General features: G+C 50.8%; 6 protein-coding genes across 6 annotated transcripts; 4 read left to right on the top strand and 2 right to left on the bottom strand.

Moving 5' to 3' along the window:
* Nucleotides 1-895: 895 nt before the first annotated feature.
* Nucleotides 896-4,372, top strand: PSV08DRAFT_219366 (uncharacterized protein; the record flags this gene model as incomplete). Its single annotated transcript, XM_066092152.1, has 3 exons — nucleotides 896-1,381; nucleotides 1,429-1,615; nucleotides 1,668-4,372. 3 exons carry the CDS (start codon nucleotides 896-898, stop codon nucleotides 4,184-4,186), a joined length of 3,192 nt encoding a protein of 1,063 aa, XP_065949417.1. The 3' UTR covers nucleotides 4,187-4,372.
* A 121-nt stretch (nucleotides 4,373-4,493) lies between these two features.
* PSV08DRAFT_360578 (uncharacterized protein) lies at nucleotides 4,494-6,085 on the top strand. The gene has a single exon (XM_066092996.1). The coding sequence runs from the start codon at nucleotides 4,757-4,759 to the stop codon at nucleotides 5,633-5,635; it is 879 nt and encodes a 292-aa protein (XP_065949416.1). The 5' UTR covers nucleotides 4,494-4,756; the 3' UTR covers nucleotides 5,636-6,085.
* Nucleotides 6,086-6,526: 441 nt separating this feature from the next.
* On the top strand, nucleotides 6,527-7,926 carry PSV08DRAFT_360577 (uncharacterized protein; the record flags this gene model as incomplete). Its single annotated transcript, XM_014223836.1, has 2 exons — nucleotides 6,527-6,823; nucleotides 7,089-7,926. 2 exons carry the CDS (start codon nucleotides 6,527-6,529, stop codon nucleotides 7,785-7,787), a joined length of 996 nt encoding a protein of 331 aa, XP_014079311.1. The 3' UTR covers nucleotides 7,788-7,926.
* An 819-nt stretch (nucleotides 7,927-8,745) lies between these two features.
* PSV08DRAFT_219360 (uncharacterized protein) lies at nucleotides 8,746-10,148 on the bottom strand. Its single transcript, XM_014223835.2, has 2 exons — nucleotides 9,392-10,148; nucleotides 8,746-9,264 (listed from the first exon to the last, which is right to left on the bottom strand). Exons 1-2 carry the CDS (start codon nucleotides 10,120-10,122, stop codon nucleotides 8,958-8,960), a joined length of 1,038 nt encoding a protein of 345 aa, XP_014079310.2. The 5' UTR covers nucleotides 10,123-10,148; the 3' UTR covers nucleotides 8,746-8,957.
* Nucleotides 10,149-11,002: 854 nt separating this feature from the next.
* PSV08DRAFT_387253 (general substrate transporter) lies at nucleotides 11,003-12,845 on the top strand. The gene is made up of 5 exons (XM_014223834.2): nucleotides 11,003-11,265; nucleotides 11,319-11,978; nucleotides 12,036-12,354; nucleotides 12,419-12,494; nucleotides 12,554-12,845. The coding sequence occupies exons 1-5, from the start codon at nucleotides 11,085-11,087 to the stop codon at nucleotides 12,797-12,799; spliced, it is 1,482 nt and encodes a 493-aa protein (XP_014079309.1). The 5' UTR covers nucleotides 11,003-11,084; the 3' UTR covers nucleotides 12,800-12,845.
* A 944-nt stretch (nucleotides 12,846-13,789) lies between these two features.
* On the bottom strand, nucleotides 13,790-15,154 carry PSV08DRAFT_387247 (N2227-like protein-domain-containing protein; the record flags this gene model as incomplete). Its single annotated transcript, XM_014223833.2, has 3 exons — nucleotides 14,879-15,154; nucleotides 14,427-14,805; nucleotides 13,790-14,361 (listed from the first exon to the last, which is right to left on the bottom strand). The coding sequence occupies exons 1-3, from the start codon at nucleotides 15,140-15,142 to the stop codon at nucleotides 13,790-13,792; spliced, it is 1,215 nt and encodes a 404-aa protein (XP_014079308.1). The 5' UTR covers nucleotides 15,143-15,154.
* Nucleotides 15,155-15,476: the final 322 nt, after the last annotated feature.

Below are 15,476 nucleotides of genomic sequence, written 5' to 3'. Positions count from 1 at the left end.
GTCTCCGGCAGCGTGGAAAGTGTGAGACATTGCCAAAGACTCGGTGTCGACAGGATCACTGGGCGATGGTGCCTTCATGGTTTAGAACGTCAGCGGCCAGCGAAACCGTCTGTCGGTTACTCGACAGTACGGAATGTCAAATTGTGCAGAAAGCATGGCGCTGGATACTCGGCAAGGAAATCTTGTACGAGTTCCTGTTGGAGTAACATGCCGAAAACTAGACGATAGGAATACTGGCTCGACATAGCCTCAACGCCAGTGGATGTGCATCTACGTGCAGATGGCTCCGACGCAGTAGTGTCAGCATACAGACTGATGCACGCTCTCTAAGCTACAAGTCCGCTCAGTTGATGGGTTGATTGGGATATGAGTCGGTCAGGCTTTCAGCGGGAGAGGGCCAAAGCGGCTAGTAGCGCTCCGCCCCAAGGGCTAGTCTTGCCGCGTGCACTGGCTGGACATGTTCACTCTCCCCCAAACAACTGCCCTGCCCGTCATTGTGCATCACCACATGGCCATCGGATTCGTGGTCAGCTCGTGGGTACGGCTGAAAACGTCGGGCCAATGCAGTGTCCTCCGATCCCCGTCTCACCTGGCTCTCCGCCCTTTGTGACAAGCGGGGACTGTTGTTGCATGGATTCGGGAGCGCCGCATGCAGCTGATTCGCAGCGGCATGTAAGCCAGTAGCACCCTTGTGTCTGCATGCCCCACTTGTTTTCTGACCAGCTCCTAGAATACCTCACCATGCATGGCAGCTTGTGATGCCTCATTTGGGGGCTGAAAGGTACATTATCACTCCAAAATGTTTATAAGCCACCACTCAGCCCCTAATGGACGACATACGCTCCAGCAGGTCTAGCTAGTCCCTGAACATTCAGCTTGTGGTGCTGAATTGACAATGGCATCGAACGGCACGCACAACGACTTTGTCAACATTACTACCTCACATTCACGCGCGCCCAGCATGGTTCACGAGACACCCGCACACTTGCCACGTCCGCGGCTACCAGTCAGAAAGCAAGCGCCACAGAAGAACATTGACGATTTCTGGCACAAATTTACCACCAAACACCCCGGAAAGATCTTCACAATATTACCTGACAACTTGTACGCCAAACGAGCCGCCGCACATACACCAAGAGGATCCATTCCAGGAGTTAACGCACTCGCATCCTACGAAGAGGCCAAGGAGGCTTGCATTAGGAAAGTTGCAAAGATTGTTAAAGAATGCCGCAGACTTAACCAAAAGTACCGAGATCCACATTTCGATATTGAGGCAGACTTTAAACGGTCACAAGCCTTTCCTGACATACCAGCCGACTGCTTGACCGGATTGAATGAAGAAACAGCCACTTTCTTTCCTCAGTCGGTGAAAAGAGTAGAGGTTTGTTTCTGGACTATCTGTGTGAAATTTATCGCTGATTACAGTAGGACATCTTTGACAATCCACGGTTCTTTATTGAGGGCGCAACAGCAAATGACGTGCGCCAGGGCAATGACGGCGACTGCTGGTTTATGTCGGCGTTGGCTACTATTTCAAACAAGGAGGGATTGATTGAAAGAGTGTGCGTCGCTCGTGATGAAAAGGTTGGCGTGTACGGATTTGTTTTCCATCGAGGTAAATCGCCAGCGCGATTGAATGTCTCTATATATAAGCTAACGACATCCAGATGGCGAATGGATTTCCGAAGTCATCGACGACAAGTTGTATCTCATCAAGGAAGATTTTGACGAAGCAAAGCTCGAGCGTCATCAATGGCTGGAGCTACAAAACCGCAAGAGTCCCGAGGAGGAATACCGCACTGTAATGCAAACGGGTTCTAGGGCTCTTTACTTTGCACAGTGCAGCGATCCCAACGAAACATGGCTTCCGCTGCTTGAGAAAGCTTTTGCCAAAGCTCACGGAGACTATAGTGCCATAGATGGGGGGTTCGTAGGTGAGGGTATCGAAGACCTCACTGGAGGTGTGACTTCGGAGATTTTCACCACTGATATCCTTGACAAGGATCAGTTCTGGCGAGAAGAGCTTATGAACGTCAACAAGACCTTCCTTTTTGGATGCGGCCAGATGGGCGGCATCTATGGCTCACGCAAAGGCATTCAAGAGAAGCACGCATACTCTGTCATGGAAGCTCGGGAAATAGACGGCCAGCGATTGCTGAAGCTGCGCAACCCTTGGGGCCGGACGGAGTGGACTGGCCCCTGGAGCGATGGGTCTGAAGAGTGGACCCCTGAGTGGATGCAGAAACTGAACCACAAATTTGGTGATGATGGCGTCTTCTGGATCTCGTACAAGGACCTACTTCGTACCTACCAACACTTTGACCGTACACGGCTCTTTGGTCCAGAGTGGACAGTTTCGCAACAATGGACCAGTGTGAACGTCCCTTGGAGCGTCGACTACCTGGACACCAAGTTCAAGATACATCTTGCCAAGGGCGGCCCGGTGGTGATTGTACTAAGTCAGCTGGACGATCGCTACTACCAGGGTCTTGAGGGGCAGTATGAGTTTCACCTGCAGTTCCGCCTCCACAAAGATGACGAAGAGGAATACATAGTCCGCAGCAACGGAACGTACTACATGAAGCGCTCAGTCTCGACAGAACTTGAGCTCGAAGCTGGCAACTACACCGTCTTGCTGAAGATCAAGGCCACAAGGATTCACGAGAATCCAACACCGGACGAAGTCATTAGAACGACCTGCACCAAGCGTCGTGAGAAACTTTTATCCATTGGGCTGTCATATGATCTTGCTCATGCCAAAGGTCAGTTCAGAGAGCAGGAGAAGGAGAAGCTGGCGCGTGATAAGGAAGAGCGTATTGAGCGTAAGAAGGCTGAGATGAAACGAACACACGAACGTCAGAAGAGAATGCGCAAGCGAGAGGCGCTCCGTGACCAGAAGAAGGCTGCCAAGCAGACACATCGAGCGAATCGTTCCGGCGACATACAAGAAGTCGAGAGGAAACTGCGAGTTCTTCGCGGTCTCGGCATCAACGCTGAGGAAGAACCCAGAACATCTGGGGATGAGGACTCGAAGCCCATGCATCAGGTCGTCACCAGGCACCATCGTGCGTCTAGCACTGGCGCGATCCGTGAACGAGCCGATAGTACGAGCGGAAGCTTTAGCGGCCGAGGCGGCTACAACAAGGGCAGAGATGGATACAATGCCGCGCTACCCGGTGCGCTTCAAGGACGAGGCGGCTATAATTACAGCCCGCAAGGCTCGCCTGGTATCCATCACCAGGGCTTTCAAGGACGAGGAGGTTACAACCAGAACATGCCCGGGGAATTCCAAGGAAGAGGGGGATACAACCAGAACATGCCAGGCGAACTTCAAGGAAGAGGGGGCTACAACCAAAACATGCCGGGTGAGCTGCAAGGCAGGGGTGGCTACAATACAGAGCTTCCTGGTGCATATCAGGGCCGTGATGGCTACAATGGCCGCGATGGATACAACGAGGTGCAATTGACGGAATCGCCTTTGCCTACACCCATGCCTACACCATCAGCTACAATGATGGACGATTTCCATCCACAGCGAACACATAGCCCCCGACACTCTCCAGCTGCATCGCGCCGTGCAACACTTGCACCTATTCCTGGTGTGCGACCTGGTATCCAGGTCAGTCCCGGACTTAGCACAGGCGAGTTCTCTCATAAGGCTCAAGATGGATTTGGATATCCCAACGATACTTCTGACGACTCGTCTTGGGACTCTGAGATTGACGGCCCCTGCTCGCTCGACTCTAGTATCTGTGATGGCGAAGACGAGAATGAATTCTCCGAGCAGAGGCCACGGTACATCTGGTACAATGGTATGCGCTATCCTTACATCGAAGAGGTGGATGAATTTGAGCGGGATCCATGGAACGCAGTCTGTGTCGTTGGTCTGCGTGTCTTTAGCAAGGACAACACAGACGTCACGATTGAGGTGCACAATGGCGAGGGCGACCGTACGAAGAAGAGTGATGGTGATGATTCGAGCGTCATTAGCATGGCCACTGTCCGACGGAAGGAGAAGGAGCTTGATGTGGACGACCGCGCGGCTGATGCTACCAGCCCGTTACGTAAGAAGAATACGGGTCTAGATGATGAGCTCAAATCTCGTGCGATGCAACGGGAGTTAGTCGATCAGGTTGGCTCTGCACCTGCGGGTTTGGAGCTGAATCGGCAGGGGACTTTGAGTTGAGCTGGCTGTTGGAAATGACTGCGGGATGGCGTTATGGTTAAATTGATCACGGAGGACTTCTGTTTGTTATAGAGACTTTGCTTTTATGCGCAGGACGCGATTTGTACGAACAGGAATGGGCGGGAAAAGGCGTTTGTTCATTTTGGCAATATAAGATCAGTTTGTCCAAGAAAGCGTAAACCTTGCATGGCTGCTTACAAGTGATTCCTTGTGTTGACCATGTGGAGCTAAAAAAAGCTGTTGCCAACACGGTACAACCCCTCTTCCCGCCCCACCCCACCACTGACCCTGCATTTCGCTCTACGTCAATGATCAGCCCAACATGCGCGCCCAGTAATCCAGTTTTACCCTTGTGACATTCATTCTCACCTCTACTTTCACCTTCTTCTCCTACCTCTTCTCCCCAGTTCCCTCGTCATTTTCCATTCATGAAGTAGTTACCCCGCAGCTGTTGGACACAGTCATCTCGTCCCTTTGGCATCGCATGCCTCACCGGTGTTGTAGCCTTGTTGCGACTCTGCGCTGAGACCGAGAAACACTTGCACCTTGTCGCCGTCTTCGTTCTGCACAATGGAGAGTAATCTTTCTGCCGCCCGGGCATCCCGTCGTTTCCTCGATGAGCGCATTCGCAACGACTGGGATTACCCGGATCCGGCGGTTGAGTGGTCAGCCTCTGACGAGCAAGTACGCGATGCCGTCGATTTCCGCGAACGATACTATGGCGAGTCCGAGTCTGGGGACTCGGACAACGAGGATCAAGATGGCACGCCGTACAAGTTTGATAATCCGGAGAGTATCGGTGACGCGGTTGCGCATACCCGCGAGGCGCGCAAGAGACGGCGCAGGGAACGCATGGAGCGTGAGATGAAGGAAAACGAGGGCTTGCGTATCTGGGTAGAGCGAAGAGACGTCTGGACAGGCGCAGCGAGCGTCAAGAAATACGGCACAAGTCGGCAGCGCCAGAAAAATCGACCGTCATCCGCAGCAGGCTACTCGTCTGAAGAACCTGCCACCACTCCAGTAGGCTCCGAATCGCAGTCTGCCACCAGCACAGCACCAGAAACATATGACCTCGTGCCTGTTGCACCCCGCCTCCTCGACCAGAACCCCATCCGCGCCTCCATCACCCCACAAGCATATTCCGATATTTACCAGAAAATCGTCGTCTCATCACGCACTCCATCTGTACCCATCAACCTTGCAGACATGACAAAGGCATTAGTCCAAGGCTGGAAAGACGCAGACGAGTGGCCTCCACGCGTTGCAGCAGCAGATCCCCTTGCGGGCAAGAAGCGCGTCATTACTGGCCTTCCGTCAAACGGAAATCATGGAGGCTTTATTGCTCGACATCCGCATCTGGAAAAGGGTGTTGATGGCATGAAGCGGATTTTGCATCTTAATGTACAACACAATCATGAAAATGACCATGCGCAAGGGAAAGAGGTGTGAGGATTTGGGGTTGCTTGATGGGCTATGGGGTTGAATGTGAAGAACCTCTTTGTTTTCTCATCCCTTTCGGACTCAGAGCCCAAGAATAATCATGGGTTTCTTTTTCTTCGTCGCTGTTTTTAACCACTGTTTTTCATTTTGGAGAATTAAGTGCAGCTGAAAGTGTTTCTGCGTCGGTGTAACTTGGAGCATTGCACAAGAGAGCGTGCATGGAGTAGGATAGGTCCGCCATTTTTCTTTTTCTTACATAAGGAGAAGATGCAGGATTACCGGTATACCCCCCATGAGATGTATTTCCATAGCCTGTTTGTTTATTTTCTTCTTCTTTTACTGCAATTCGGAAGCGGAGGGGTTGCGCAGAGTAAACACAGGAAAGCCCTCATGTATGTATGACCTTTTTTTTCCAAAGGGCCAATACAAACATAGCACTACCCGCTTTTTTCCCTACTACCACTAGTATGTCTCCATCTCAAGCAATGTGTCACAGAGCAAGCACAATTGCACCACCCACTTCCGCATAATCCATGCTTCCATTCACGCACCGTCCCGCCACGGGCACCCCCATCGGCCCATCGGCCGGTGCTCCGATACACCACTCAACCACATATCCCAGGGGGCCTACTAGTCTGGTATCCGGCCCCAGTTTTTTGCTCCATCTATGATCTCGTACGAGGGGAGGGAGGGGGGAGATCCGGAGCTTTCGGGTTCCGAGAGCATGTCCGAAAAGGTGGATAGAGTGGAGGACAAGTGGAGGAGCGGTGTAAGTATCGCATGCCTCATTCTTCTCTCAGGCTATCTTTAATGGAAAGCTCATTCTTGCAATTCGCTCAATTCCTCCCCCCACCTTTTTTTCTTCTTCTTTGAGATTGAAGAAGTTCTGAAGAGCAAAGTATGCCTGGTGCTATATCCAATGATACTCCCACGACCGCGTCTGCGGAGCGGATTTGGGGGATTTATCATATTACGCATCCGCGCTCGGCGTCGAATCTCTTCCAGAACATGATGGGCCAGCAGCCGGGGTTCCAGTATTTGAGCTATAAGTTGTTTGGAGCGGGGTTTGAGGCGTTGACGCAGTTGCAGAGGGGCCCGTTGGGAGAGTTGCCAAAGGAGGATCGAGAGAAGTTGTTTGGGTTGTTTGAGGCGGGGTTTGAGGGGATGCACGAGGAGATTGAGGGAGTGGTGGCGGGTGTAAGTTTTTGTTTTCTTTTTTGCTTTGCTTTCAATGTTTTTTTAAGGGAATATGGAGGGAGAGGAAAGGAAAGAGAAAGAGATTTTGTTTGGGGCGGAGTGTTCGGAACATATGTATGGTCGGAGTATTTACTTGCGATTCGGCGTAGACATGGGGCATCTTGCGAATCTGAGCCTCAAGATTGCGTGCTCTCTCTTGGCTCGCATGACAAGGCATCCGACTTTGTTATCGAATTGGAAATCAACTGACGTTGAAATTGTATAGGGCAAAAAGGTGTTTATGAAAGAACATGCAGTCTTTCTCTCCGCCGCCGATAAACTCATAGGCCGCATCCACAAAAACGACAATGTCGCTCCCTTAATCGTACATGAGCGCGGTGTCGCACCCAGCAAGTCATCTCACACGAACCCGACTTCGCTGCCCGACAGTTTCCTGCTGAAGTTCCAGCCGATTTTCCAGATTAGGAACCCAGTCCTCATGTTCCCCTCGCTTGTCCGCGCGCAAATGGACGTCAAGGTATCAGGTCGACCCGGCGACCCCGTCGGTCAAGTCATGCTTCAGCTACGCGACTCACGCACTTTGTACGACTGGTACGCTGCTCAAACTGCAAACACAGGAATTACCCGACGCATCATTGACGCCGACGACGTCATGAACGATGCAGCCTCCATGCGCAAACTCTGCTTGGAAACAGGTCTCGATCCCAATGCCATTGTGTTTGAATGGGAGGAGCGCACAGTCGAGGACCCAGTGCAAGCCAGGTTTTTTTCTACGCTGGCGAAGAGTAAAGGCATTGTGAAGGGCTTGGATGCGAACGGGAAAAGTGTAGAGGGGGAGATGGAGAAGTGGGTTGAGGAGTTTGGGAGGGAGAACGCGGAGGAGTTGGCGAGGTTGGTGGAGAGGGCTATGGGGGATTATGAGTATTTGCACAGTAAGAGGACAGTGGCGGGAGAAAAGGAGTAGATTTTTCTATGTCAGTTTGATAGGAGTGTTGGAAGGAGGACCATGAGGCAAAAAGCGGATGGAGTTAAATTGTAAAATTACCAAATGTAGTTTTGAGTTTTATTGTAGTGAGACAACGGAATTTCCAGAAAGGTGTCTAGAAACTAGGACCAGATGAAACAAGCCTAATTTTCTTTTCCTTGCATAGGTTAAGACAGTATAGCCGTTGTAGTCGAGTTTGACCATCTCCCGCAGTAGTTGAGACCTGGTTTTTCCCAAAAGATTTTGCTGCAAACCAGAATCTCAAAAAGCACTCATTCATCAGACAATACGACAACGTGCACCGTGACTTTGGTTATTCAGGATCAGTTTCCGAATCATGAAGTCCTTGTGGTTTCACAACATTCATAAGCAAGCCCAGGTAACAAGCAGTGCTAGCACGAGTGTGGAGATAATTGCAGAAAGTATCAAACACGTGACACACATTGTATGGTTGAACCTCGGGTGTCCTCGGTACAACCTCAAGATCTAGAACTGTACAAAACAGCACGCTGATACTCGATGAGTGGGGCGGCGCAACTATGAGCCCACCTGCAGTTCTCAAAACGACATCATAAGTCTGTGAAATGGTGTGCGATGCGTGAGAAATATCGTATTCGAGTCCAGGACCCAATCCAGTGACGAGAATGACAATCTTACAAGGCACTCTCTGCAGCCCCGCATTCCGATTGTTGCATGTATACCGTGCGGGGCTTTCGTACGCACTCAAACCCCCTGTTCGTGAGATCATACAATGCCAGAACGGGCAGTAATTATGCCTAGCGTGACGTGGAGAAAGATTTTAGCTTACGCAGGCCTTTCTTACATGTATGCGCTACGAATCTGTTCAACCGCCCTTCACCGCACTTGAGTCGTCAGAGTGCCCGTAGCGCTCATCTTGGATCTTTCTTCCTACCATGACAGACGCTGAAATAGATCATACAACAACGGTATATTGGAATCATTCTATCAAAGCTAACAAACTTTGCAAAGCAGTGCTGACTAGCAGTGGCTTTCTGCGGGATCATGTCGTGAATTGCGTGAAAATGGTACGCACGAACACCCAAACTCCTAAACGGCCTGTCCTGCTCTTGAAAAGGATCTGATCGCTAAAATTCACCACAGGTAATAACGGTTGAGAAATGGGTGAGCTCAAAGTCTCAATAACGCCCCTTTGCAGCGTTCGTGCAGCTGCAGTCTCCACAGCTTGTATTCGTTCAGCAAGAAGACTTGACCGTCTTTCCCGAAACAAAAGTTGGCGACACCACCATCGACAAGAATCTTTGCCAGCAAAACGCCACCAGGAGACCAGATGTTCAGTCCATCTCCACATCCACTGTAGACATTGCCGTCCAAATCGCACTTGATGCCGTCAGGAACGCCAGTGTCGGCCATGGCAAATAGCCGTCGATTGGTCAAAAACGGTTGGCCAGAGTAAGTCTGGACATCAAACGCATATCTACGTATAACTTGTCAGAAAAATGTCCTCATAGCCTCCAGAAACCGGTAAGCACGACTAACATGACTCCATCCTGGCAATTTTTTGAAACAAAGAGAGAAGAGGGAACACAAAAAAAGGCACTTACATATGCGACACCCTCGCATCATCCGTCGACCCATCGCCATGAATCCAATCGGTATCCGTCACATAGACAATCCGCTCATCAGGACTAAAGCAAATGCCATTCGGCCTACTAAATCCGTCCGCCATTGCGCGGATACACGCCGTGGCAGGATCAAAGCGATACACCTGATTCGGCAGCCTAGGTGGCGGGCGAATCTTCTGCTCCCAGCCGTAATTCGGGTCAGTGAACCAAATCGAGCCGTCGGACTGGACGACGACGTCGTTGGGGGAGTTAAAAGGGCGGCCATGGAAGGAGCTAACCAGCATCCTAGCCTCGTAGGTAGTAGAAGACGAGAAGCCTGGTTTTGAGTGCATGTATGCTATGCCACCAGGCGTATCCAGTGTGCCCTGCGAACAGAATAGAATGCCATCTTTGTAGTTTACACCCCCATTGGCCATGTGCACATTCTTGACGTTGACCTCGGCGTACTTTGCGTCGGTGCTGGCTGCGTCTGCGGATAGCTGGATGCGCGAGACGTGGATGTGGGTTTTGCCCGTAGCCGGGTGCTGGTACTGGTTGCTTGTTACGAAGAGGCAGTTTTCCTCGGGCATGAAGACGCCTGCTTCGTGGGCAAACGGGCACTTGTCATCTTCGAGCAGCACTTCGAGTTTGGGGTCCTGCCCGAAGAGATCCTTGGCTGCTTCGTCGTAGATTCGCAACCATGAGGGAACGGGACTCATTGCTACGGGCATGCTGGGGGGCGTTTGTGTGTGTGTGTGTGTTTTTTTGGGAAAAAGCTAGAACGGATTGGGGTGAATTAGTGTGAAATAAAGTTTCGGTCGTGCGTGCGGTTTGAGGGTTAACTCGCCCCGGAAAAGGCGTTGAGGCTTACCCCGGACAATCAGCTTCGAAGAGGGCACTTGTTATAACGCGCGAGCGGCCATATTGGCGAGCGTTCAGTCGGCGTTTGACCGAGCAGGATACGATCACGCGACGGCGAACTGGCGCGGTTTTTGATGACTCAATCGCCGAGGGCTTGTTAGATGTACAGTTTGCCGGTCGGGGCGGCGTTTGAATCAGGTTTTACGGTTTTGAAAGGGTTCGTGGTGCGCTGGGCCCAGAGCAAGGCCGGAGGGTCGGTCCTGCGTCGGCCAGATCATACAGGCAGGTTAAGCAGTCCACGAGCATTGGTTGGCTAAAAAGGGGCTTATCCTAGGGCCGAATCATACATACAAATACCGCTTTGAAACTAAGGTGGTTGGGTGACATGGTGGGCGGTCTCCATCTAAACCTTCCTACGCCTAGCATGTGCGTGAGGATAGCATCATCTCGTATACATGACCTTGACGGCCTCGCCCACCGAACTAGCCCAGATACTAGCGACTGACTCAATCACCGCCTCGAATCGACACTTGCCGTATGTAGCATCTCTAGGGCGTTAGGCAAAGCCGGCTAGACCCCAGCATTACCCCAGAGGCCACCAAATCCCGCGGGATATGCATGACTTTGCCGTACCCATGGGGAAGGGCCCCGCAAACTCACGATCGCGACCCATGCTTTCCAGAAGGACCGTTTCAAGGTCCATGTATATATATGACATGGGAAGACTCCACAAATGCACTTTTGTGAAGACTCTCCTCGCATATTCTCCACTCAGCTGTGCATGTGAACTCGCACATCGACCAAACCGCAGTTGAGAAAACCTCTTCCCATCATGCCTGAACTCAAGGGCCGAGCGCTTTTGCTCACCGTTAACCTTCTTACCTCCCTTGGGTTCATGTTAATTGGTTATGACAATGGACTCATGGGCGGTCTGGTCGGTGCGCCGGCGTTCAAGAAGACATTTGATAATCCGTCGTCGGATATGATTGGAACCATTGTTGCCATTTTCGAAAGTAAGTAACTACGAATACTGTAGAGCAGGACACATAGTAATGTGCGACTACAGTTGGTTGTTTCGTTGGATCCATAGCAACAGCCTTCTTCGGAGAGAAGCTTGGTCGCCGCAAGAGTGTTGCTATCGGAGCTGTAATCAGCATGGTCGGCGCCCTTCTACAAGCCACCGCATTTAGCCGAGCCCATCTCATCGTCGGCCGCATCGTCTCTGGAGTCGGACTCGGTATAATAAACTCAACGGTACCGGTCATGCAAGCCGAGTTCAGTCCCAAAACCAGCCGCGGTGTCTACGTCTGCGCGCAGCTTTCGACTTTGAATTTTGGTATTTTCCTCGTATACTGGATCGACTACGGCTTTGTAAACCACACATCGAGCTATGCTTGGAGGATTCCCACCATCCTCCAATGGGTTATTCTCCTCAGCATTATCTTCCTCACAACAGTCATTCCTGAGACACCTCGATGGCTGGCGTCGCATGACCGCTCAGAAGAGTGTCTGGCGGTATTGGCACGCATCCAAGGTACCAGCGAAAACGACTCTGTAGTCCAGAGACTCCACCACACCATTACTGAAACCGTTGCGTACGAGGCATCGCGACAAGCTGGATGGAAGGATATCTTGAGGAGCGACCCTATCAAGTCGAGGAGGCGTTTCTTGATTGCTTGTGCCATTCAGATATTCCAGCAACTGGGTGGTATCAACGCCGTTATTTGTAAGTTCTGTAGTAAGCAAATACCACAAAAACAAACTCCGACTAACTGGATATCAGACTACTCTGGCACTCTCTTCGAGAAGAGTATCGGATTCGACACCCACATGTCCGCCCTGATGAGTGGTTTCCTTCAAACCTGGTTCTTCGTCGCATCCTTCATCCCCTGGTTCCTGATTGACAGGATCGGCAGACGCCCACTCCTGCTATCCATGATCAGCCTCATGGCTGTCGCCATGGGTGTACAGGCTGCTCTTATCTACCAGGTGCAATTCAAGACTGCTTCATCTCACGGCGCGGGTATTGCAGCGGCTGCCATGCTGTTCGTCTTCCAGGGCGCATTTACCATTGGTTTCCAAGCCACCGTTTGGGTGTACCCGTAAGTTTTCTTTTCCCAACTGAATATACAAAGGCAAAAAAAAAGAGGAACTAACTTGAAGCAGATCTGAAATCCTTCCTCTCCGCCTGCGTCAGCGCGGTTCAGCTATTTCGACAGCAGCAAACTGGATTTGTAACTACGTGAGTTTCGCAGCATAATCACAAACGATAAAAAATGATTGTTACTAACACATTGCTAGATCATTGTGCAAATCACACCTCATGCTATCAGCAACATTGGATGGCGCACATACATCATCTTCGCCGTCCTCAACGCTCTCTGGGTGCCCATCATCTATCTCTTCTTCCCCGAGACTAGGGGCTTGGAACTCGAAGACGTCGACCGTCTTTTTTCTCACGGGGAGAGCCACTCCGAGTTGCTGGAGAAGACCAACGATACGGAGCGAGTGGAGAAGATATCAGAAGTGAAGGAAGTGGAACTATGAGCTATGACCAGGACTCGGTGTAATGATTATCAAAGTCAAACATAACATGCTGAATATCAACTCCGCCAGCTTTAATGCTGCATAACTGTGATATGCCCTTGGAGCTCTTTCTTAGTGCAGGGAAATGTTCAAATTCACTAGCGTCGACTAATGATTAGAGGGGATGGACTAGCAATCGGAATATTAAGAAACAAGACAAGAACCCCATTTCCACATCTTGCCAAGTCACTTTCTTGTGGGGTATGGGGAACAAAGCCATGTAGGGTTAGAGTCCATATGGTTCCCCTCTGGGGTAGGGTTAGGGTTAGGAACCCTGCATATGAGAGCTTAGTGAACGCCACATACGTTGGTTCCAGTTGAGTCTAGATACCAAACCATGAGTCGACTCGCAGGGCCGCGAAATAGTATCATATACCGCGAAAGATGGATGGCAGAGAAACGGCCAAAAAAAGATATGGGAATGAAGAATAGCTTCACACAATTCCCCCAGATTAGTAATTTGGGAATCGAGGATATAAAAGTGATATCTCCACAAGATTAAGTACATGCACGCCAAGAAGAATAGTCCACCTTGGATTCGTCTTGGCAAAACAACTGACACTATGCTTAATAAGTGGAGCCAAAAAAAAAAAAACAACGGTACGTGACTAGCTCCAGATCATTGATTCTAGATCCAAAGTATAGTAGTATGCTGTGTACCTATAACATCACGTGAGCGAGTCTTGTAAACAACTAGATCTAGATATGTACCCTGTCTAAAACATAACCTTTTCGCCGTCCAACCAAGCGAAGAAAGGTGGACAACAGTGAACCTTTTCATCACAACAACCCTCCTATCCCTCCCCTCTTCCAAACCATTCACCAGCAGCAGCAGCAGCTTAGTCATTCAAAAAGGGGGGGTGGGGGAGGTGTTCCCCATCCCCGTCCCCACAAAAAAGCCATGAATATCCCAAAAAAAAAGAGAGGAAGAGAGAGAGAAGAGCCCAACATTCACATCTTCCTCACCATCCAAACCTGAGCCAAATACGCGTGCCGCGTCAACGCCCGAAGATTAAACCCATACTCGGCCTCCTTGCTCCTGACCTTCGCCCCTTCAAACGTTAAGGCGCCGCATTGGGGGTCGATATCTTCAAAGACGAAGCCCATGGCTTCGACGACGCTAATGATTTCTTCGAGGCTGAGCTGGACAAGAGGGCCGGTGCCGTAGAGCAAAGGACCAAAGTTGATCCAGCGGCCGCCGGGCTTGAGCAGTCGGTGTATGGTGTCGAAGTAGGCCATGAGGTTGCGCGCCGTGTCGATGAAGAAGTGGGTGACGAGCGTGTCGAAGGTGGCTTCTTTGTCGTTGAGCACCGTGTTGAAGTCGCCTTCGACGACGAGGACGTCGGGGTGCGGTACCGTGTTTGGGACGGAAATGGGGCGCAGCATGTCGGTTGTTGTGGCGTGGTGCGACATTGCGTCTATAAAGGGGTGGACGGTTAGTGTGTGAGCGCGGGTTTGTGCGTCCATGTAGCGGTAGCCGACGTTCATGAACATGGACCATTCGTTGAGTGTTACTTCGAATCCTGGAGGGGGAGAGGGGACGTTTCTTTTAGTAAGAAGTTGTAGGGGGGGTGGAGGAGAGACGAACCGCCTAGGTTGGCTACGTCGTGGCCGAGGCGACCTAATCCAGAGCCTGGGAGCAAGACGCTGAGTTTGGTGTCGTCTGGATACTCTGACTTGATGGTTTTCAGCATGCTCAAAATGCATGGAAAGGCTTCATTTCTCTCCTTCAGCCCCTCGTCTGCCCAATCTCGCACATAATGTTTTAGCGTTTGCGAGGTAGCAAACCTATCTGCTTGACGCCCATCCTTCTCCGCCAGTGTCATGTGAGCATCGAGCTCTTTCTGCTCAATGCTGTAGAACTGCATGGCATTCTGGACCATATCCTTGCAAATGGCTGCGTTGGCAAGAATCAATCCTTCAATCTCGTCTAGCTTCTTCTTGTACCCAATAGTACTTTCTAGTGTCTACAAGGTAATTAGTCAAATCTGAGGTCCATGGTTGGTCTGAATGGCGTGCCTTCATCTGCTTTTTGCTCACGCTCTTGTACAAGGTCCGCCATCGATCAAGCTCAGCCATGTGTCGCTCACGATATCGGGTGTATGCCCAAAGTGCTTCGAGCAGTCTGTATCGTGGATGGTTCGTTGTCCATTTACCGCTCTTTCGATCCATCCGCTTCATTAGATGAGCTTTCTCATGTCTATGACGGGCTGCTCTTGGCGCATGGTTCGACGGCATCGCGCCCATCATTAAAGGATTTTGTACTGCCCGTGCATCTGCAATAGCTGCGGTCACTTTGTCCATCTCCAGTGCCGGTACATTTCCGGGATGTTGGGTTGTGTCAGCTTGGCTTGTACCACCATCGGCAGCTCCAAGCGAAGCCGATGCTGCCCCGGCTAGAATTAGCAGCAAGGATGATCGCATCTTCTAAATGAACCAGAGAATATGTGTGCACCGAGTGGGGGTCAGATGTGTTGATTGAAAAAAAAGATCAATTTTTGCGTGCGTGAGCGAGTACCTTGCTGTCTGCCAAGCAGCCGTCTCTACTAGGCTTTACAATGTTGCACTTGGCAGCTGTGTTGTCAGGTGTTCAAGATGAAAATGCCCTTCAGCATTATCGGCGTACATACGATGACGT

This window comes from Bipolaris maydis, assembly GCF_028858645.1.
Source record: "Bipolaris maydis strain C4 unplaced genomic scaffold PSV08scaffold_4, whole genome shotgun sequence".
Lineage (NCBI taxonomy): Eukaryota > Fungi > Ascomycota > Dothideomycetes > Pleosporales > Pleosporaceae > Bipolaris > Bipolaris maydis.
The sequence above is the reverse complement of the archived record's forward strand: the minus strand, read 5'-3'. Positions and strand labels throughout refer to the sequence as shown.

Bases quoted from the DNA above. Each gene is read 5' to 3' on its own strand.
- PSV08DRAFT_219360 (XM_014223835.2), bottom strand. From the start codon at position 10,122: ATGCCCGTAGCAATGAGTCCCGTTCCCTCATGGTTGCGAATCTACGAC. The intron at 9,265-9,391 runs GTAAGTGCCTTT...AGTTATACGTAG, and splicing joins GATGCGAGGGTGTCGCATAT to ATATGCGTTTGATGTCCAGA.
- PSV08DRAFT_360578 (XM_066092996.1), top strand. From the start codon at position 4,757: ATGGAGAGTAATCTTTCTGCCGCCCGGGCATCCCGTCGTTTCCTCGAT.
- PSV08DRAFT_387253 (XM_014223834.2), top strand. From the start codon at position 11,085: ATGCCTGAACTCAAGGGCCGAGCGCTTTTGCTCACCGTTAACCTTCTT. The intron at 11,266-11,318 runs GTAAGTAACTAC...GTGCGACTACAG, and splicing joins CATTGTTGCCATTTTCGAAA to TTGGTTGTTTCGTTGGATCC. The intron at 12,495-12,553 runs GTGAGTTTCGCA...ACACATTGCTAG, and splicing joins CAAACTGGATTTGTAACTAC to ATCATTGTGCAAATCACACC.